Consider the following 23,475-nt stretch of genomic DNA (forward strand, 5'->3'; position numbering starts at 1 on the left):
CTCTCTCTGTAACTTCCTGTAGTGGGACAAACAGGGCTGGGGTCCCCCTCTCTCTCTGTAACTTCCTGTAGTGGGACAAACAGGGCTGGGGTCCCACCCCACCCTCTCCTCCCTCCCTCTCTCTCTGTAACTTCCTGTAATGGGACAAACAGGGCTGGGGTCCCACCCCACCCTCTCCTCCCTCCCTCCCTCCCTCTCTCTTCCTGTAGTGAGACAAACAGGGCTGGGGTCCCACCCCACCCTCTCCTCCCTCCCTCTCTTCCTGTAGTGAGACAAACAGGGCTGGGGTCCCACCCCACCCTTCCTCCCTCTCTTCCTGTAGTGGGACAAACAGGGCTGGGGTCCCACCCCACCCTCTCCTCTCTCCCTCTCTTCTTGTAGTGGGACAAACAGGGCTGGGGTCCCACCCCACCCTCTCCTCTCTCCCTCTCTTCTTGTAGTGGGACAAACAGGGCTGGGGTCCCACCCCACCCTCTCCCTCCCTCCCTCCCTCCCTCCCTCTCTTCCTGTAGTGAGACAAACAGGGCTGGGGTCCCACCCCACCCTCTCCTCCCTCCCTCTCTTCCTGTAGTGGGACAAACAGGGCTGGGGTCCCACCCCACCCTCTCCTCCCTCCCTCTCTTCCTGTAGTGGGACAAACAGGGCTGGGGTCCCACCCCACCCTCTCCTCTCTCCCTCTCTTCTTGTAGTGGGACAAACAGGGCTGGGGTCCCACCCCACCCTCTCCTCCCTCCCTCTCTTCCTGTAGTGAGACAAACAGGGCTAGTGAGACAAACAGGGCTGGGGTCCCACCCCACCCTTCCTCCCTCCCTCTCTTCCTGTAGTGGGACAAACAGGGCTGGGGTCCCACCCCACCCTCTCCTCCCTCCCTCCCTCCCTCCCTCTCTTCCTGTAGTGAGACAAACAGGGCTGGGGTCCCACCCCACCCTCTCCTCCCTCCCTCTCTTCCTGTAGTGGGACAAACAGGGCTGGGGTCCCACCCCACCCTCTTCTCTCTCCCTCTCTTCTTGTAGTGGGACAAACAGGGCTGGGGTCCCACCCCACCCTCTCCTCTCTCCCTCTCTTCCTGTAGTGGGACAAACAGGGCTGGGGTCCCACCCCACCCTCTCCTCACTCCCTCTCTTCTTGTAGTGGGACAAACAGGGCTGGGGTCCCACCCCACCCTCTCCTCCCTCCCTCTCTTCTTGTAGTGGGACAAACAGGGCTGGGGTCCCACCCCACCCTCTCCTCTCTCCCTCTCTTCCTGTAGTGGGACAAACAGGGCTGGGGTCCCACCCCACCCTCTCCTCTCTCCCTCTCTTCCTGTAGTGGGACAAGCAGGGCTGGGGTCCCACCCCACCCTCTCCTCTCTCCCTCTCTTCTTGTAGTGGGACAAACAGGGCTGGGGTCCCACCCCACCCTCTCCTCTCTCCCTCTCTTCTTGTAGTGGGACAAACAGGGCTGGGGTCCCACCCCACCCTCTCCTCCCTCCCTCTCTTCCTGTAGTGAGACAAACAGGGCTGGGGTCCCACCCCACCCTCTCCTCTCTCCCTCTCTTCCTGTAGTGGGACAAACAGGGCTGGGGTCCCACCCCACCCTCTCCTCCCTCCCTCCCTCCCTCCCTCTCTTCCTGTAGTGAGACAAACAGGGCTGGGGTCCCACCCCACCCTCTCCTCCCTCCCTCTCTTCCTGTAGTGGGACAAACAGGGCTGGGGTCCCACCCCACCCTCTCCTCTCTCCCTCTCTTCTTGTAGTGGGACAAACAGGGCTGGGGTCCCACCCCACCCTCTCCTCTCTCCCTCTCTTCCTGTAGTGGGACAAACAGGGCTGGGGTCCCACCCCACCCTCTCCTCTCTCCCTCTCTTCTTGTAGTGGGACAAACAGGGCTGGGGTCCCACCCCACCCTCTCCTCCCTCCCTCTCTTCTTGTAGTGGGACAAACAGGGCTGGGGTCCCACCCCACCCTCTCCTCTCTCCCTCTCTTCCTGTAGTGGGACAAACAGGGCTGGGGTCCCACCCCACCCTCTCCTCTCTCCCTCTCTTCCTGTAGTGGGACAAACAGGGCTGGGGTCCCACCCCACCCTCTCCTCTCTCCCTCTCTTCTTGTAGTGGGACAAACAGGGCTGGGGTCCCACCCCACCCTCTCCTCTCTCCCTCTCTTCTTGTAGTGGGACAAACAGGGCTGGGGTCCCACCCCACCCTCTCCTCTCTCCCACTCTTCTTGTAGTGGGACAAACAGGGCTGGGGTCCCACCCCACCCTCTCCTCTCTCCCTCTCTTCCTGTAGTGGGACAAACAGGGCTGGGGTCCCACCCCACCCTCTCCTCTCTCCCTCTCTTCTTGTAGTGGGACAAACAGGGCTGGGGTCCCACCCCACCCTCTCCTCTCTCCCTCTCTTCTTGTAGTGGGACAAACAGGGCTGGGGTCCCACCCCACCCTCTCCTCTCTCCCTCTCTTCTTGTAGTGGGACAAACAGGGCTGGGGTCCCACCCCACCCTCTCCTCCCTCCCTCCCTCCCTCCCTCTCTTCCTGTAGTGAGACAAACAGGGCTGGGGTCCCACCCCACCCTCTCCTCCCTCCCTCTCTTCCTGTAGTGGGACAAACAGGGCTGGGGTCCCACCCCACCCTCTCCTCCCTCCCTCTCTTCCTGTAGTGGGACAAACAGGGCTGGGGTCCCACCCCACCCTCTCCTCTCTCCCTCTCTTCTTGTAGTGGGACAAACAGGGCTGGGGTCCCACCCCACCCTCTCCTCTCTCCCTCTCTTCTTGTAGTGGGACAAACAGGGCTGGGGTCCCACCCCACCCTCTCCTCTCTCCCTCTCTTCTTGTAGTGGGACAAACAGGGCTGGGGTCCCACCCCACCCTCTCCTCCCTCCCTCTCTTCCTGTAGTGGGACAAACAGGGCTGGGGTCCCACCCCACCCTCTCCTCCCTCCCTCTCTTCCTGTAGTGGGACAAACAGGGCTGGGGTCCCACCCCACCCTCTCCTCTCTCCCTCTCTTCTTGTAGTGGGACAAACAGGGCTGGGGGTGGTCTTGTAGTGGGACAAACAGGGCTGGGGTCCCACCCCACCCTCTCCTCTCTCCCTCTCTTCTTGTAGTGGGACAAACAGGGCTGGGGTCCCACCCCACCCTCTCCTCTCTCCCTCTCTTCCTGTAGTGGGACAAACAGGGCTGGGGTCCCACCCCACCCTCTCCTCTCTCCCTCTCCTCTTGTAGTGGGACAAACAGGGCTGGGGTCCCACCCCACCCTCTCCTCTCTCCCTCTCTTCTTGTAGTGGGACAAACAGGGCTGGGGTCCCACCCCACCCTCTCCTCCCTCCCTCTCTTCCTGTAGTGGGACAAACAGGGCTGGGGTCCCACCCCACCCTCTCCTCCCTCCCTCTCTTCCTGTAGTGGGACAAACATGGCTGGGGTCCCACCCCACCAGGGCTGGGGTCCCACCCCACCCTCTCCTCTCTCCCTCTCTTCTTGTAGTGGGACAAACAGGGCTGGGGTCCCACCCCAGGGCTGGGGTCCCACCCCACCCTCTCCTCTCTCCCTCTCTTCCTGTAGTGGGACAAACAGGGCTGGGGTCCCACCCCTGTAGTGGGACAAACAGGGCTGGGGTCCCACCCCACCCTCTCCTCTCTCCCTCTCTTCTTGTAGTGGGACAAACAGGGCTGGGGTCCCACCCCACCCTCTCCTCTCTCCCTCTCTTCTTGTAGTGGGACAAACAGGGCTGGGGTCCCACCCCACCCTCTCCTCTCTCCCTCTCTTCCTGTAGTGGGACAAACAGGGCTGGGGTCCCACCCCACCCTCTCCTCCCTCCCTCTCTTCCTGTAGTGGGACAAACAGGGCTGGGGTCCCACCCCACCCTCTCCTCTCTCCCTCTCTTCTTGTAGTGGGACAAACAGGGCTGGGGTCCCACCCCACCCTCTCCTCCCTCCCTCTCTTCTTGTAGTGGGACAAACAGGGCTGGGGTCCCACCCCACCCTCTCCTCTCTCCCTCTCTTCTTGTAGTGGGACAAACAGGGCTGGGGTCCCACCCCACCCTCTCCTCTCTCCCTCTCTTCTTGTAGTGAGACAAACAGGGCTGGGGTCCCACCCCACCCTCTCTCCCACTCTTCTTGTAGTGGGACAAACAGGGCTGGGGTCCCACCCCACCCTCTCCTCCCTCCCTCTCTTCCTGTAGTGGGACAAACAGGGCTGGGGTCCCACCCCACCCTCTCCTCCCTCCCTCTCTTCTTGTAGTGGGACAAACAGGGCTGGGGTCCCACCCCACCCTCTCCTCTCTCCCTCTCTTCTTGTAGTGGGACAAACAGGGCTGGGGTCCCACCCCACCCTCTCCTCTCTCCCTCTCTTCCTGTAGTGAGACAAACAGGGCTGGGGTCCCACCCCACCCTCTCCTCCCTCCCTCTCTTCCTGTAGTGGGACAAACAGGGCTGGGGTCCCACCCCACCCTCTCCTCTCTCCCTCTCTTCTTGTAGTGGGACAAACAGGGCTGGGGTCCCACCCCACCCTCTCCTCCCTCCCTCTCTTCTTGTAGTGGGACAAACAGGGCTGGGGTCCCAGGGCTGGGGTCCCACCCCACCCTCTCCTCCCTCCCTCTCTTCCTGTAGTGGGACAAACAGGGCTGGGGTCCCACCCCACCCTCTCCTCCCTCCCTCTCTTCCTGTAGTGGGACAAACAGGGCTGGGGTCCCACCCCACCCTCTCCTCTCTCCCTCTCTTCTTGTAGTGGGACAAACAGGGCTGGGGTCCCACCCCACCCTCTCCTCTCTCCCTCTCTTCTTGTAGTGGGACAAACAGGGCTGGGGTCCCACCCCACCCTCTCCTCTCTCCCTCTCTTCTTGTAGTGGGACAAACAGGGCTGGGGTCCCACCCCACCCTCTCCTCCCTCCCTCTCTTCCTGTAGTGGGACAAACAGGGCTGGGGTCCCACCCCACCCTCTCCTCCCTCCCTCTCGTCTTGTAGTGGGACAAACAGGGCTGGGGTCCCACCCCACCCTCTCCTCCCTCCCTCTCTTCTTGTAGTGGGACAAACAGGGCTGGGGTCCCACCCCACCCTCTGGGGTCCCACCCCACCCTCTCCTCTCTCCCTCTCTTCCTGTAGTGGGACAAACAGGGCTGGGGGCTGGGGTCCCACCCCACCCTCTCCTCCCTCCCTCTCTTCTTGTAGTGGGACAAACAGGGCTGGGGTCCCACCCCACCCTCTCCTCTCTCCCTCTCTTCTTGTAGTGGGACAAACAGGGCTGGGGTCCCACCCCACCCTCTCCTCCCTCTCCTCTCTCCCTCTCTTCCTGTAATGGGACAAACAGGGCTGGGGTCCCACCCCACCCTCTCCTCTCTCCCTCTCTTCTTGTAGTGAGACAAACAGGGCTGGGGTCCCACCCCACCCTCTCCTCTCTCCCTCTCTTCTTGTAGTGGGACAAACAGGGCTGGGGTCCCACCCCACCCTCTCCTCTCTCCCTCTCTTCTTGTAGTGGGACAAACAGGGCTGGGGTCCCACCCCACCCTCTCCTCCCTCTCCTCTCTCCCTCTCTTCCTGTAATGGGACAAACCGGGCTGGGGTCCCACCCCACCCTCTCCTCTCCCTCTCTTCTTGTAGTGAGACAAACAGGGCTGGGGTCCCACCCCTGGGGTCCCACCCCACCCTCTCCTCTCTCCCTCTCTTCCTGTAGTGAGACAAACAGGGCTGGGGTCCCACCCCACCCTCTCCTCTCTCCCTCTCTTCTTGTAGTGAGACAAACAGGGCTGGGGTCCCACCCCACCCTCTCCTCTCTCCCTCTCTTCTTGTAGTGGGACAAACAGGGCTGGGGTCCCACCCCGGCTGGGGTCCCACCCCACCCTCTCCTCCCTCCCTCTCTTCTTGTAGTGGGACAAACAGGGCTGGGGTCCCACCCCACCCTCTCCTCTCTCCCTCTCTTCTTGTAGTGGGACAAACAGGGCTGGGGTCCCACCCCACCCTCTCCTCTCTCCCTCTCTTCCTGTAGTGGGACAAACAGGGCTGGGGTCCCACCCCACCCTCTCCTCTCTCCCTCTCTTCCTGTAGTGAGACAAACAGGGCTGGGGTCCCACCCCACCCTCTCCTCTCTCCCTCTCTTCTTGTAGTGGGACAAACAGGGCTGGGGTCCCACCCCACCCTCTCCTCCCTCCCTCTCTTCCTGTAGTGGGACAAACAGGGCTGGGGTCCCACCCCACCCTCTCCTCCCTCCCTCTCTTCTTGTAGTGGGACAAACAGGGCTGGGGTCCCACCCCACCCTCTCCTCCCTCCCTCTCTTCTTGTAGTGGGACAAACAGGGCTGGGGTCCCACCCCACCCTCTCCTCTCTCCCTCTCTTCCTGTAGTGGGACAAACAGGGCTGGGGTCCCACCCCACCCTCTCCTCCCTCCCTCTCTTCTTGTAGTGGGACAAACAGGGCTGGGGTCCCACCCCACCCTCTCCTCTCTCCCTCTCTTCTTGTAGTGGGACAAACAGGGCTGGGGTCCCACCCCACCCTCTCCTCCCTCTCCTCCCTCCCTCTCTTCCTGTAATGGGACAAACAGGGCTGGGGTCCCACCCCACCCTCTCCTCTCTCCCTCTCTTCTTGTAGTGAGACAAACAGGGCTGGGGTCCCACCCCACCCTCTCCTCTCTCCCTCTCTTCTTGTAGTGGGACAAACAGGGCTGGGGTCCCACCCCACCCTCTCCTCTCTCCCTCTCTTCTTGTAGTGGGACAAACAGGGCTGGGGTCCCACCCCACCCTCTCCTCCCTCTCCTCTCTCCCTCTCTTCCTGTAATGGGACAAACAGGGCTGGGGTCCCACCCCACCCTCTCCTCTCCCTCTCTTCTTGTAGTGAGACAAACAGGGCTGGGGTCCCACCCCACCCTCTCCTCTCTCCCTCTCTTCCTGTAGTGAGACAAACAGGGCTGGGGTCCCACCCCTGGGGTCCCACCCCACCCTCTCCTCTCTCCCTCTCTTCTTGTAGTGGGACAAACAGGGCTGGGGTCCCACCCCGGCTGGGGTCCCACCCCACCCTCTCCTCCCTCCCTCTCTTCTTGTAGTGGGACAAACAGGGCTGGGGTCCCACCCCACCCTCTCCTCTCTCCCTCTCTTCTTGTAGTGGGACAAACAGGGCTGGGGTCCCACCCCACCCTCTCCTCTCTCCCTCTCTTCCTGTAGTGGGACAAACAGGGCTGGGGTCCCACCCCACCCTCTCCTCTCTCCCTCTCTTCCTGTAGTGAGACAAACAGGGCTGGGGTCCCACCCCACCCTCTCCTCTCTCCCTCTCTTCCTGTAGTGAGACAAACAGGGCTGGGGTCCCACCCCACCCTCTCCTCTCTCCCTCTCTTCCTGTAGTGAGACAAACAGGGCTGGGGTCCCATCCCACCCTCTCCTCTCTCCCTCTCTTCCTGTAGTGAGACAAACAGGGCTGGGGTCCCACCCCACCCTCTCCTCTCTCCCTCTCTTCCTGTAGTGGGACAAACAGGGCTGGGGTCCCACCCCACCCTCTCCTCCCTCCCTCTCTTCCTGTAGTGAGACAAACAGGGCTGGGGTCCCACCCCACCCTCTCCTCCCTCCCTCCCTCCCTCTCTTCCTGTAGTGGGACAAACAGGGCTGGGGTCCCACCCCACCCTCTCCTCTCTCCCTCTCTTCCTGTAGTGGGACAAACAGGGCTGGGGTCCCACCCCACCCTCTCCTCTCTCCCTCTCTTCTTGTAGTGGGACAAACAGGGCTGGGGTCCCACCCGTGGGACAAACAGGGCTGGGGTCCCACCCCACCCTCTCCTCTCTCCCTCTCTTCTTGTAGTGGGACAAACAGGGCTGGGGTCCCACCCCACCCTCTCCTCCCTCCCTCTCTTCCTGTAGTGGGACAAACAGGGCTGACTCTTTGTGGATCTACTGCTCTCTGTCTGTTGTGGTTAGCTAGCTAGTCAGAGGTGTCACATCACATTGAGCTCACTGCTTACTTTTGTGACTATAGAGGGGTCTCTGTTCCTCTACAATGGTCATTGGGAGAGGACAGCATGTGTGAAGGGGAAGTGGTGTGTGTGGTGGGGGGAGGCATGTCTGTGTAGTGGGGGGATGGGGTGTCTGTGTAGTGGGGGGATGGTGTGTGTGTGTGTGTGTGTGTGTGTGTGTGTGTGTGTGTGTGTGTGTGTGTGTGTGTGTGTGTGTGTGTGTGTGTGTGTGTGTGTGTGTGTGTGTGTGTGTGAGTGGAGCCACACCTAGGCTGATTGGGGGACCACACCTCTGTGAGGAATCTGCTGCAGCTGGGTCACATGTCTGCTCCTCCTCCCTCCTTCCCCACCCCCACACCTAAACATTTCCATATTGCAGCCAACTCATTCTCTCTCAATTCAATTCAATGGGCTTTATTGGCATGGGACACATGTTTACCTTCGGTTGTATTTACAATGGTGTTTGTTCTTCACTGGTTGCCCGTTTCTTGTGGCAACAGGTCACACATCTTGCTGCTGTGATGGAACACTGTGGTATTTCACCTAATAGATATGGGAGTTTATCAAGATTGGATTTGTTTTCAAATTCAAGTCTGTGTAATCGGAGGGAAATGTGCTACAGAGCCTTCAGAAAGTATTCACACCCCTGGACTTTATTCCCATTTGTTGTGTTATTAAATGCGTGTCATTTGTTGTGTCATTTCTTGCTAGTGATCTGCCCAAAATACTCTTGATGTCAAAAGTGGGAAAAAACCACTCATATTCACATCATTATTAGATAAGTATTCAACCCCCTGAGTCACTACATGCTAGAAACACATTTGGCAGAGATGACAGCTGTGAGGGTTTCTGGGTAAGTCTCTAAGAGTGTTCCACATCTGGATTGGGCAACATTTGCCCATTTTATTATTTTCAAAGTTCTTCTTCAAGCTCTGTCAAATTGGTGGTTGATCATTGCTAGCTTCCACTAAGCTAACATATGGGATCGTATCGAGATGGTCACAAATTGAAGCCCTTATTTTTGTTTGAACCATCTACCTCCATACTTCCATTCATTTGTATGGGTTAGCTTCAGATGAGTCCCGTGACACTTGTGTTGGTCGTAGAGCGAAACGGAGAACACCACCTGTTTGTGAGAGTCTCCCCTTTACACAGTGGGGTCATGTTTTCTGGATGTCTCATGGTCCGACAAACGCCGCTGTAGCTCGGCCACCTTCCCCCGCAGGTGCGGAAGGCCGACATAGGCGGATGCAGCCAATACAAAAAAAATAAGTATCTCTAGTTTCAACTGACATTTTGATGGGGATTGTTTTATTATGTTACTCAGATAAACGCACGGGTGTATCAATAGACTCTTAAGGATTTTAATGTTTTATTTCTATATATTTTTGGGCACTTTTACCCCTTTTTCTCCCCAATTATTGTTATCCAATTGGTAATTAAAGTCTTGCCCTATCAGCCGCAGCCCTACAGACTAGGGAGAGGTCAAAGATCAAGAGCCTTGCATCCTCTGAAACACGACCCCGCCAAGCCGCACTGCTTCTTGACACAATGCTCGCTGAACCCGGAAGCCGGCCGCACCAACGTGTCAGAGGAAACACTACCCAGCTGGACATTTCACTACATACTTTGAAGCACGTCTTACCTGGCTTTAAAGTAGCCTCGACAAAATCGAACCAAAAAATGCAGGCAGTTATTGGGAGAGACAAATACAATATGGCGTTCATCTAACCTGGAAGAAAAAATGATTGTCCTAAAACAAGCAAACGTAGCACTGACCCAATGACAGACCGTGAATATGCACATTTTCCTGGGGAGATGGCTGATGTACTCTAGTGGTGCCAATAACTTTAGGTTGAGAATTTTCATAATTAAAAGACAGATTGGAGTCTTTTCGTTGTCTTCTATTTACAGCAATAGCCATTTCATTTTCCAAACTGTTTTTCTGAGATATGTATTTTTTTTTTTGCTCTGCCCAAATTGCGGGCCCTTCCAACTGTAGGCTATGTGATTTAAATCCACAGCCTTTTTTTGTTTAAGAAGTGTGGCCTGTGTGGCCAAATCATGCTTTATGATGTGGTACCCTATTCTTAATAATTGTATTTACTTATGTATATAAGCTATTTAGGCTAATTCAGTGTACTTTAGGGAAAGCTTCCCCTAGCCATACGAAAGTGCCACCTATGTGTTGTAACATCTCATGGGTATTCGGTAAGAAGGATGCACGCCGTTGCATTGCAGTTGCATGTTCTGTTAAGAGGAATTAACATAAAGTAAAAGGGATGTCTGGCATTCTGAGCAGGGGGGGTGGACGCTCTAATCAGGTTGCGCAACCGATGCATATGAATCCAGTCCTTTTCTTAAATGTCCGGTAAATGAAAATGGTGCCATAATTCACCTTTGACATGATGGGGTATTGTGTGTAGGCCAGTGACAAATTGAGGTTGTAACTCAACAAAATGTGGAAAATGTGAAGGGGTGTGAATACTTTCTGAAGGCACTGCATGTGTCTCTAATATGGTCATACGTTTGGAAGGAGGTTAGGAAGTGCACCTCAGTTTTCTCTTCGAGAACCAGGTCTGCCTACGGCAGCCTCTCTCAATAGCAAGGCTATGCTCACCGAGTGTGTATATAGTCTTAGCTTTCCTTCATTTTGGTGAAGGACAGAATAGAAAATCATGAGCAAGTCAAATGAATGCTTTAGTGAATCTAGGGTTAACAGAGAGTACACAGTGGCAGAATACCACTGTGACTGACCATTTCCTAAATAAGTCTATATAACATACTGCTGTTAGAATTGTAATGTCATAAACAGAACTGGAGTTATAACCAGTTTTAAGAGGGCATGTCATTTCTTTTTAAAAGGTTGTCCCTCCTCCTCCCGACAGTGGAAGTGGAAGGTGCCATGCCCAGTTGATAATCACCCTGATAATTTCCTCAACTGAACATAAACTCATTTCACACATATAACAGATGAAATCAATGGAGTCGATTATGATTGGGGAGAATGGGTGAGTTGATGAGCGAGGGGAAGCGAACAATGCATAATTATGTAATCGCCAGTTGTGAATGAAGAGCAGGGCTGGCCATTCCATTGTATTGATACGACATATTCTAATTCTAATCTCAAAATGGTATGTACCCTATATCAATCCACGCGCCACCGTAGCAGTCTTATCAGTCGACTCCTACGCAGTGAGAGTGTCCGGAATTTACAATGGCAAAAAGAGCAAGAGGAATGGATACGCGTGGAATCCGACGTTTGGAACAAGTACAGACAATTCTTGACTATTTGACAGCTGTCATATCGATACTTTTAAATTCATTACAATGCCATTGTTGGTTTTGTGCAGACTTTCACTACTGACGTTTTCTAATTGCTCACCGTGCATCTGGGGTTGGGTTATGTTATTTAGTCGTTATAAAAATAACATTTTCCCGTGTTTTAACACATATGCTTTCTGTTTCATGACAAAGGCATCCCACAAAAATAATGCATTGAACACTTCAATGTTGGTGTTTTTTGTTTTGACATGTATCCTACAGTAACATAAACTAATGAACATGCTATTGTGATTTTTGCAATTCATTCCAGCCATTCGTAGCAGGGAACTGGAAGGAAAGGCGGCCTAAGGGGGTGTTAGCTTTGGGGATGACCAGTGAAATATATCGGCTGGAGCGCTTGCTACGGGTTGGTGTTGCCATGGTGACCAGTGAGCTGAGATAAGGCGGGGCTTTACCTAGCAAAGACTTACAGATGACCTGGAGCCAGTGGGTTTGGCGACAAATATGTAGCGAGGGCCAGCCAACGAGAGCGTACAGGTCGCAGTGGTGGGTAGTATATGGGGCTTTGATGACAAAACGGATGGCACTGTGATAGACTGCATCCAATTTGCTGAGTAGAGTGTTGGAGGCTATTTTGTAAATGACATTGCATGCAGAATTCTTCAAAAAATAACCTTCATGTACAAAGCAAAACCCCAAGCAGTACATTAGGAGAATTAGGACTATGCCCGCTAATGTTCAAAATCCAGAAAATAGCTGTTTTTAAGTGCTACAACCACCTGAAAGGAAGCGATACCCACACATTTCACCACAAAGCCCTCACCTACAGAGAGATGAACCTAGAGAAGAGCCCCCTCAGCAAGCTGTTTCTGGTGCTATGTTCACAAACAGACCCCACAGAGCCCCAGGACAGCAACACAACCAAATTATGAGAAAAGAAAAAGGTAGCTATTTGACACACTGGAAAGAATCAACCAAAAAACAGAGCAAATTGGAATGATATATGGCCCTAAACAGAGAATCCACAGGGTCAGAATACTTGACCACTGTGAAAGACCCAAAATTAAGGAAATCCTTGACTATGTACAGATTCCGTGACCATGGTCTTGCTGTTGAGAGAGATCGCCATAGAGAGAAGACAGGCTATGTGCCCACTGCCCGCAAAATGAGGTGGAATCTGAGCTGCAATTCCTGACCTCGTGCCAAATGTCTGACCATATTAGAGAGACATATTTCCCTCAGATCATACCCACAAAGAATTAGAAAACAAATCAAACATTGATAAACTCCCATATCTGTTAGGCGAAATACAGCAATGTGCCGTCACAGCAGCAAGATTTGTGACCCGTTGCTATGGAAACAGGGCAACCAGTGGAGCACAAACATTGTAAATACAACCCATATTGATCTTCCTCTACTATTCCTATTACAACTATTTGCACATTGTTAAAAACGCTACACAGTTGATAATAGTTTTTGGTTTCTCCTCACTTTTCTGCATTGTTTATTTCACTTGCTTTGGTCGTGTAATCCAATGTTTCCCATGCCAGTAAAGCCCCCTTGAATTGAATTGAACAAGTGTGCGCGTCGAGATTGTGTGTGTCTTTCTCTCTCTCTCCACTCCCCTCTGCTTCTAGAGAAGGGTGTGACTGCCTACCAGTGAGAGAGAGGGAGGGGACACAATACTTCTGTTGAGCTGCTTCTCTGTTTCTCTTTCGCTCTCATTCCCTCACTGGCAGGGCTAGGATCAGGCTGTCTCTCTCTCTCTCTCTCTCTCTCTCTCTCTCTACTTCTATGTCTCTTTCTCTTTTCCTCTCGCATAGGCCTACCCTTTATATATTATTTGTCTTTCTGCATAGCACAGTTTCAGAGTAATAGGCCTACCGTTTGAGAAGAGGGTAATGCTGGTTTTATTTGTGTGTCATTTCCTTACCTGTCTCTTCTACCCCTCCCCCTGTTCTCACCTCTCCTCTCTTATGGCTTTGTTATCTTTCTCTTTGCCTCTCTCGACCTCTATCTCACCTCTCTACTGCTTTCACCCAACTCCTCCTCCTCTCATCTCTCTGTGTTTGTATGTCAGGGTATGTAACAGTTGGCTAGCATGTCCTTTCTCCCTGTGTAGCGGTAGTCTGACTGTTCCCCTGATTACTGTGCCTCTCTCTCTCTCTCTCTCTCTCTATCGCCGTTCTCTAGATGTGTCTAACATGTCATCTCTTCCAGTGTAACTCTTTCTCTTCTCTGTATGTGCTACTACTTGCTAACAGTCCTCTCTCTCCCTCTGCAGTGCCAGTCGAGTCCTAAGAAGGCCAGCAGTGGTGCCAGCTCCCAGTCCCAACCACATCCAAAGGTGCCCCAACCCAAGAAGGAGCCTCAACCCAAGAAGGAGCCCCAACCCAAGGTTCCCAAGAAGGAACCCAAGACCGAGCCCCAGACCCAGGTGGAAGAAGAAGACATGCCCTCAGTACACATCAAACCAGAACCAGAAGAGGTGGAGTGCACGGTGAGAGGAGGATAGGAATGGGTGAATGAGGTGGGGTAGAGGGACAGTGAGAGGGGGTTAGAGGGGTGAGGAAGACTAGAGAGACACAGGGACACATGGATGAATGGTTGTAGGTGGGTAGGTGTAGAGAGAGGCTGAAAGAAAATGGAGACCGGCTCTGTCTCTGGACTGTTAGAGAGGGTGGAGGAAAAGGTGGGGTGGTGATGACTGGCTGGAGAGGAAAGAGTGAGAGAGAGAGAAGGGTGGAGAGGGTGTGGACGGTTAGATAAGAAGAGTAAGGGCGGGGGAGGTTGGTGGAGAGAGATGGAGGAGGGGACCTGCAGAGTGGGTGGGGTTCATTGGGTTAGGACTGTGCAAACTAAGAACAGAAAATTCGGAATAAAATGTTTGGTGTTGGACAGATGATTTGGAATAGGGAATCGTGGCAACTTTAAATCAAATCAGAGTTTATTTGTTGTGTACGCCGAATACTTGAAATGGTTACTTACAGGCCCTAACCAACAGTGCAATTTTTCAGTAAAAAATAGGTATTAGGTGAACAATAGATAAGTAAAGAAATAAAAACAACAGTAAAAAGACTGAAAAATAACAGTAGAGAGGCTACATACAGTAGAGAGGCTACATACAGTAGAGAGGCTACATACAGTAGAGAGGCTACATACAGTAGCGAGGCTATAACAGTAGCGAGGCTACATACAGTAGCGAGGCTACATACAGTAGCGAGGCTATATAGAGTAGCGAGGCTATATAGAGTAGCGAGGCTATATAGAGTAGCGAGGCTATAAACAGTAGCGAGGCTATATACAGTAGCGAGGTTATACACAGTAGCGAGGCTATAACATAACAGTAGCGAGGCTATAACAGTAGCGAGGCTATATACAGTAGCGAGGCTATATACAGTAGCGAGGCTATATACATTAGCGAGGCTATATACAGTAGCGAGGCTACATACAGTAGAGAGGCTACATACAGTAGAGAGGCTACATACAGTAGCGAGGCTATAACAGTAGCGAGGCTACATACAGTAGCGAGGCTACATACAGTAGCGAGGCTATAACAGTAGCGAGGCTATATAGAGTAGCGAGGCTATATAGAGTAGCGAGGCTATAAACAGTAGCGATGCTATATACAGTAGCGAGGTTATACACAGTAGCGAGGCTATAACATAACAGTAGCGAGGCTATAACAGTAGCGAGGCTATATGCAGTAGCGAGGCTATATGCAGTAGCGAGGCTATATACAGTAGCGAGGCTATATACATTAGCGAGGCTATATACATTAGCGAGGCTATATACAGTAGAGAGGCTACATACAGTAGAGAGGCTACATACAGTAGAGAGGCTACATACAGTAGCGAGGCTATAACAGTAGCGAGGCTACATACAGTAGCGAGGCTACATACAGTAGCGAGGCTATATAGAGTAGCGAGGCTATATAGAGTAGCGAGGCTATATAGAGTAGCGAGGCTATAAACAGTAGCGAGGCTATATACAGTAGCGAGGTTATACACAGTAGCGAGGCTATAACATAACAGTAGCGAGGCTATAACAGTAGCGAGGCTATATACAGTAGCGAGGCTATATACAGTAGCGAGGCTATATACATTAGCGAGGCTATATACAGTAGCGAGGCTATATACAGTAGCGAGGCTATAACAGTAGCAAGGCTATATACAGTAGCGAGGCTATATACAGTAGCGAGGCTATAACAGTAGCGAGGCTATATACAGTAGCGAGGCTATAACAGTAGCGAGGCTATAACAGTAGCGAGGCTATATACAGTAGCGAGGCTATATACAGTAGCGAGGCTATATACAGTAGCGAGGCTATATACAGTAGCAAGGCTATATACAGACACCGGTTAGTCAGGCTGATTGAGTTAGTATGTACATATAGATATGGTTAAAGGGACTATGTATATATGATGAACAGAGAGTAGCAGTAGCGTAAAAGAGAGTTTGGCGGGTGGTGGGACACAATGCAGATAGCCCGGTTAGCCCATGTGTGGGAGCACTGGTTGGTCGGGCCAATTGAGGTAGTATGTACATGAATGTATAGTTAAAGTGACTATGCATATATGGTAAACAGGTTGGGTAAGCAATACAAAATTATAGAGCATCTAGAGAGAAATGTGTTGTGTAGAATAGATTATCTGTCATGTGAAGTAGGTAATCATGTTGGCTCTATAGGCCAGTGTTACATTTCTATTTGGTACGTTGTGAATGGAGGGAGGAAGAGTTAGAGGGGGGAAAGGGAGGGGGGGGGTTGGGGTAAGCAATACAAAGTTACAGAGCATCTAGAGAGAAATGTGTTTTGTAGAATAGATTCTCTGTCGTGTGAAGTAGGTAATCATGTTGGCTCTATAGGCCTGTGTTACATTTCTATGTGGTACGTTGTGAATGGAGGGAGGAAGAGTTAGAGGGGGGAAAGGGAGGGAGGGGCAGGGGCTGGGTGGGCCACCATTACATAAGTGCTCTTTAGAGAGGGGTGTGGTTGGGTTGTCGTGTGAGTGTGTGTGTTTGCCCGCACCCTTGTTTGTGTTTGCCCACGCATACATGTTTGCCCGTGCCTGTGAGTATGTGCACGTCTGTGTGTGTGTGTTGACCACCACTCGTGAGCCGCCCAGCAAAGATTGATCTATGGGTGGGTGGAGGGGCATTTCTGGAGTAGCAGACACTTTTTGGTAACATGGTACCCTCGCCGGTCCCACTCCCATTCACAAGGGGGCAAAAACAAAGTTTTTTAAAAATATTTTGTGTTATATTGGTTTTGCCCCAAACATGACACTTTGTATTCAGGACAGAACGTTAATTGCTTTGCCACAGTTATTGCAGTTATTGCCTTGTTGCAAATGGGATGCATGTTTTGGAATATTTGTATTCTGTACAAGCTTCCTTCTTTTCACTCCTTTTCTGTACAGGTTTCCTTCCTCTCCGGCAACTGAGTTAGAAACAACGCCTGTATTTTGTAGTGACTGCGTGTATTGATACACCATCCAAGCGTAATTAATAACTTCACCATGCTCAAAGGGATATTCAATGTGGGTTTTTTTGTGGGGGGTTTTATGCCCATTTTCCAATAGGCATTGGAAAACCTCCCTGGTCTTTGTGGTTGAATCGGTGTTTGAAATTCACTGCCTGACTGAGGGACCTTTACAGATAATTGTATGTGTGGGGTACAGAGATTTTATTTTATTTATTTTACCTTTATTTTACTAGGCAAGTCAGTTAAGAACAAATTCTTATTTTCAATGACGGCCTAGGAACAGTGGGTTAACTGCCTGTTCAGGGGCAGAACGACAGATTTTGTACCTTGTCAGCTCGGGGATTTGAACTTGCAACCTTTCGGTTACTAGTCCAATGCTCTAACCACTAGGCTATCCTGCCGCCGGAGATCAGGTAGTCAATCAAAAATCACGTCAAACACTATTATTGGACACAGAGTGCAACTTATTATATGACTTGGGCTTGTCATGACAAAGGGGTTGAATACTTGTTGACTCACAACATTTCAGCTTTTCATTTTAAATTCACTTGTCAAAGGACATTTATGGACAATTTTTGTTAGACACGTTCTGATTCAAAATGATTCCTCCCATTTCGTGCCTACTGAACACAACCCTGGACCCTGCCAGACTGTCTCACTAGTAACAGCCAGAGCCAGAGGTAATACTAGACTGAACAAGTAAGTAAGTGGGCGATAGATAGAGACGTAAGAGAAGGAGAGCGAGAGGGGAAGGAAGTAAGGGATGGACAGAGTGAGAGGGAGAACTAAGGGATTCCCCACAACATTAGATTCACTCTCAAGGGAGCCTGGTGTAAGTCTCTGATTTGTCTCGCCCTTTCATCTCACACTCACTCGCTCAATGTTGGGTCAGTCGCGGTGGTCAGGTATTCTGCCACTGTGTACTCTCTGTTTAGAGTCAAATAGCATTCTAGTTTGTTCTGTTGTTTGGTTAATTATTTTCAATGTGTCAAGCAATTGTCTTTTTGTTTGGTTGTGTCTAATTGTGTTGCTGTCCTGCGTCTCTGTGGGGTCTGTTTGTGTTTATGAACAGAGCCCCAGTACCAGCTTGCTTAGGGGACTCTTCTCCAGGTTCATTTCTCTTTGTTATGGAAGGTTTGGGAATCATTTCCTTTTAGGTGGTTGTAGAAATGAAAGTCTCTTTTCTGGATTTTGATCATTAGCGAGCATCGGCCTAATTCTGCTCTGCATGCATTATTTGGTGTTTTACGCTGATACACGGCGGACGTTTTTGCAATGGCGGACTCTGCAATGCAGAGTCTCAATTTGGTGTTCGTCCTATTTTGTGAATTCTTGGTTGGTGAGCGGGCCCCAGACCTCACAACCATAAAGGGCAATTTGTTGAATTTTACAGTAGGTTCCTTTTTGTAGCATCAAAGGCCCTTCTTGCTTTGTCTCTCAGATCGTTCACAGCTTGTGGAAGTTGCCTGTGGTTCTGTTTAGGCTGAGGTAGGCTTCATTTTTTGTGTGCTCTAGGGCTATGGTGTCTAGATGGAATTTGTGTTTCTGACAACTGGACCTTTTTGGAACACCATTATTTTTGTATTACTGAGATTCAGGGCCCAGGTCTGACAGATCTGTGCAGAAGATTTAGGTGCTGCTGTAGGCCCTCCTTGGTTGGGGCCAGAAGCACCAGATCATCAGCAAACAGTAGACTTCAGATTCTAGTAAGCTAATAAGTATGGGTGCTACAGACTGTTCTAGTGCCCTCCCCGATTTGTTGATATACGCGGAGTATACCAAACATTAGGAACATCTTCCTAATACAGCTTAAGTTTTTATGTATTCAATAAAAATCTACAGTTTAATATGTTTCCATCGCATTTTCAACTCTACTGTCACAAACTGTAAATGTGTCTACTATGGTATTGGCACTTGCACCTTAGCCAACAGCTCACAGATGCAGTGCAGATAGGCTGTGTGGTTAGCCTATTCTACATGATGAGATTAGTATGGATAAGGCTGAAAGTATGCGTGTTAGTCAAAAGGTAGCGATCATCATGTCAGCAGAATAAGACAAGGTTTATTGAAAGGAGCATCAAGCTCATCACTTTGCACTTTCACCACCCTGTGCAGTTCATCATCATTTATTTCATCTGTAGCCTAATAAACTGCATGCTTTCCCGAGTCACCACACACCATGTCATTGCCGAATCCATTTTTACTTCAATATGATGGTTAATATCGATATCTGTGCATAAAGGCATCTCCACCTCCATTTTGCACATAATACATTTTACCGACACAAAAAAATCCCACCACGTCGAACGAACAAATTATCTGTCTGTATTTATAAAATTGTACCGTAACTTCCTGTTTCCATCACAGCTGACGTTTTTTTTTTATACGGTTTGACCGTATATGAAAACCTGGTTAGTGTCATGGAAAGAGCAGGTGTCCTTAATGTTTTGTACAGTCAGTGTATATGTTGAAGAGGGTGGGGCTCAAGCTGCATCTCTCTCTCTCGCCTAGGCCCCTAATATCGAGGGAGGCTTCCGCTCTCTGGTAGCCATGGCAACGGGGCTCTGACGGGAGTTGGAAAGACTGTGTGATGTAGTCTGCTTGCCCACACCCCTCCCTACCCCCTCCTCCACCTCTTCACTGCTACCCCACCCCCTCCCTTGCAACCCTCCGCACAACACATCACTACAGCCAAAGGCACACGCAAACACAAATACACACAGTTAAACTGACACACACACAAAAATAAATACCTGCTAGCAATACATTCTCATTTGGATTCTCTCTCTCTCTCTCTCTCACTCACTCACTCACTCACTCACTCACTCACTCACTCACTCACTCACTCACACTCGCGGTTTTTCGTTAAAATAATAAGAACATTTAATACAATTCCATGTCAAATCCTATTGCATGGTATGACCGTTAGTGTGCAATGAAGTTCTACCATAGTCATACAATAGGTGGCAGCATCTGGAACCCGCTTCGGGCAGGTGAAATGTTGTACCGAAGACTACCTACCGTTAATTCACGTTGACTCTAGTGTTCCTTTAATTTGTTATGTGCATTAGCAACTCACAGGAAAAAGATACCTAGCCAAGTGATTTCTTCCCCCTACATTCTCTCGGTTTCGCTCCAAGCGCTCCCTCTACACACACGCATGCTGTTCACCCAAGCACCTATTAGGCCTACAGAAATGACTGAAAATCTAACTGATGGAAATCTAATCACGCCGACTTTATCACAAATTAAAAATGGACAGGTCGATTAAAGTAGGGAAGTATGTGTTTCAACCACGAGTTGTAGTTTTGGAATAATACATTCGTCTCTGCTCTTTTAGAATTTTTAGCTAACTGCAAAATTGTTTTAATGGTATTTTTATTTAACTAAGCAAGTCAGTTAAGAATAAATTCTTATTTACAATGACGGCCTACTCCGGCCAAAACCTCACCCGGACGATGCTGGGCCATTTGTGCTCCCAATCACGGCCTGGAATCCAACCAGGGTCTGTAGTGACCCCTATAGCACTGAGATGCAGTGCTTTAGACCGCTGCGCCACTCGGGAGTGGCATTTAGAATAGGTTAAAACCCCCCTAAACCTAGGGGCAAATTGCGTATTCGTAAGAATTAATCTAGTGGCCTAGTTTGTTTCATTATTAACAAAAGCCTGCCCACCAATTTCATTTTCTGAAAAATAAAATGATGATGATCGGGACTTAGTGGTAGTTTTTTTATAATTGCATTGTGATTTTCCTTGAGTTTTAACATTTAAGGATTTAAACGTTTGTCTAACACACACACAGATTACTGTAGTATCGCTAGGATGCAGTTCCCTGTTCACCCACAGTCAGTTATGGTGTTGTTGTCCAGGGCGAGTTAGTTCTCCTGACTCAGAGACAGTAACTCCACTTTGGGGTGTGTGTGCTTGTGTCAAGTTGTGTTATGTTATTGTTTGTAATAATCGGTAATCTTCAAGACTTTACATTGATGTGTTTGTTGTTTGGGTTTGACTGACGGCTCTTTATTGTGTGTGTTCGTGCCATGCACTTAGATTCTGTGTTTTCAACTGTTGTAACTACAATCAACTGTGGGCTCCACCCTGCTTTAAAGCACAGGTTGTGTGTGTGTGTTAAAGCCCTGCACAGGAATGAATTTTAAGCCCTACCCATGTCCGAGACATTCAGGCCCTACCCAATTTGCTTCTGCCAAATTTAAGGCAAACCCAAAATCTGAAATTACTTCCTCCTGTAGTATCCATTAGCTGCTTGTCTGTCTTTCGCTCCCTGCGCAGCATGCGCTCTGTGCATGGCTCTGCTTGTGTGAACATCCATAGCAACGCCTCTGCTTTCTTCACTCTAAAGTCTGACAAAACTCAAGGAACATTATTATTTTTGGGAAAAGAATCTCTGCTGTGGACTCTGATAATATTCTGATCATGTTTTTGATGAGGTTGAAGCACTTCTGATACCATGATATATACTACGCAGCAGATCACAAGCAAATGTCTTTGCTTCAAAATGTTAATGATCAAATTAGTGATAGCCGGGTCCTACCCATACCCTAGTTATTGATGAAAAAACAGGCCCTTTGGGCTCGGGCCAGGTAGCAGAGCTTGTGTGTGTGTGAACTGGTTGCACAAGTGTAGTGTTTGTAACGCAAGATGGAGAGACGGTCTCTTGTCAGAGATCGCATTCATTTTAGGAGATTGCTAAATATGACCTTTTTATTCAAGACAGGACAAACATATTGTTTCAGGTGATAAAAAAACAAACATTTTGTTTAGTTACTTTCCTCTTTCCTAGCAACTCAAGCTAGCCTTCACATAGCAGCCAACGTTAGTTAGCTTACTCATAGCAGCCAACGTTAGCTAGCTTACACATAGCAGCCAACGTTAGCTAGCTTACACATAGCAGCCAACGTTAGCTAGCTTACACATAGCAGCCAATGTTAGATAGCTTATACATAGCAGCCAACGTTAGCTAGCTAACTCATAGCAGCCAACGTTAGCTAGCTAACTCATAGCAGCCAACGTTAGCTAGCTTACTCATAGCAGCCAAAGCTAGCTAGCTTACTCATAGCAGCCAATGTTAGCTAGCTTACTCATAGCAGCCAACGTTAGCTAGCTTACTCATAGCAGCCAAAGCTAGCTAGCTTACTCATAGCAGCCAACGTTAGCTAGCTTACTCATAGCAGCCAACGTTAGCTAGTTTTCACATAGCAGCCAAAGTTAGCTTACTAGCTTACTCATAGCAGCCACCGTTAGCTAACTTTCACATAGCAGCCAACGTTAGCTAGCTTTTACATAGCGGCCAAAGCTAGCTAGATTACTCATAGCAGCCAAAGCTAGCTAGCTAACTCATATCAGCCAAAGCTAGCTAGCTAACTCATATCAGCCAAAGCTAGCTAGTTAACTCATATCAGCCAAAGCTAGCTAGTTAACTCATATCAGCCAAAGCTAGCTAGTTAACTCATATCAGCCAAAGCTAGCTACCTAACTCATATCAGCCAAAGCTAGCTAGCTAACTCATAGCAGCCAACGTTAGCTAGCTTTCTCATAGCAGCCAAAGCTAGCTAGCTAACTCATAGCAGCCAACGTTAGCTAGGTAGAAGATTCTATAGCAACACAAACATAATTATCATCAACTATTCGGAGGCTACAGTCATATAATATAACTGGCTTGACATCCAATGTTGTATTATTTAACATTATTGTTAAAATAGTACTCATTTAAACAAGGTATGTACGGTCATGAAAATTGTGGAAAAGTTTTAGAAAAGTAATGGAAATCAAACGAATTATTTCTGCTAATGTAATTTATTTAGGCACAATTTTCAAATATTTTACAAATTAAACAAAAATCAACATATCAGCCAGGATGGGAATGACACTAGCACATCTGTGTTTGTGTGCATCAGCTGCATGTTTGCGAGGTGAGTGGACCATTGCTCAAGGAGAGAGACATCACAGACATCACAATATTATGGAGAACAGATGAACTAGGTAGACAATTAAAATCATATATTGTACCCTCTAGTTAACTGTTCAGCTGTTATTAGCTTGTATTCATGTTTTCGTCATGCCCCAAAATATCTTCCACCGACACTCGCAAATTACTTTTTTCAACTATTCATTTAAACTATTTTTGACAAAACAAACGATTCACTTCTCCATTGTATTAGTTGGGATTCGGTTCAATCGCGGTGAATCTAATCATGTGAATCAAAATAATACATTTTAAATCATGAACATTGATTTTAGATGTAGCCTTCCCTTTGGATGGTGTTGCTTCACAACGTGTTTTGTAGATAGTACTTCCAGTTGATTTGGACATTGCAACTCTACATACTCGTCAGCCTGCAAAGTAAATACATCTAAGCTAAGATAAACATGACTAACCTAGAAAAGGTACATTTCCTGTAAATGTGTGGGCATGCTTCAGCTGAATAAAATGACTTGTAGCCTACCATAGCCATTTGATCTTTGAGATATTGAGTGAGATAATTATTTCAACAGGCATAAAACGTATTTGGTTGTGATGTCGCAATGTTTTACATCAAGGGTGGTCCACCATCCTCCAGGAGAGCTAATGGATAGCAGGCCTTTATTCCAGTCCCCCTCTAAAAATACATTTTTAGAAATGAGCTGCTCAACCGGACCTTGATAAAACTCTGTCTGATGTGTTTGAGCAGGGCTTGATGAAAAGCCTGCACACCCAGTATTTCTCGAGACTGAGGGTTGACCATGTGTTTTATACAGTTGCCTAACAGGTGTTCAATACTGATCAAAAATATAAATGCAACATGTAAAGTGTT

General features: G+C 49.5%; 1 protein-coding gene across 4 annotated transcripts in view; it reads left to right on the forward strand.

Annotated features, from left to right (window-relative positions):
- Positions 1-23,475, forward strand: part of LOC139392890 (Krueppel-like factor 8) — a 116,168-nt gene that overhangs the window by 51,505 nt on the left and 41,188 nt on the right. For all 4 annotated transcript variants that reach the window (XM_071141214.1, XM_071141211.1, XM_071141213.1 and 1 more), the window contains exon 2: positions 13,463-13,678. In XM_071141214.1, the coding sequence (XP_070997315.1) occupies positions 13,463-13,678 (216 nt within the window). The remainder of the gene's footprint in view (positions 1-13,462; positions 13,679-23,475) is intronic.

Source organism: Oncorhynchus clarkii, chromosome 33 (genome assembly GCF_045791955.1).
Source record: "Oncorhynchus clarkii lewisi isolate Uvic-CL-2024 chromosome 33, UVic_Ocla_1.0, whole genome shotgun sequence".
Lineage (NCBI taxonomy): Eukaryota > Metazoa > Chordata > Actinopteri > Salmoniformes > Salmonidae > Oncorhynchus > Oncorhynchus clarkii.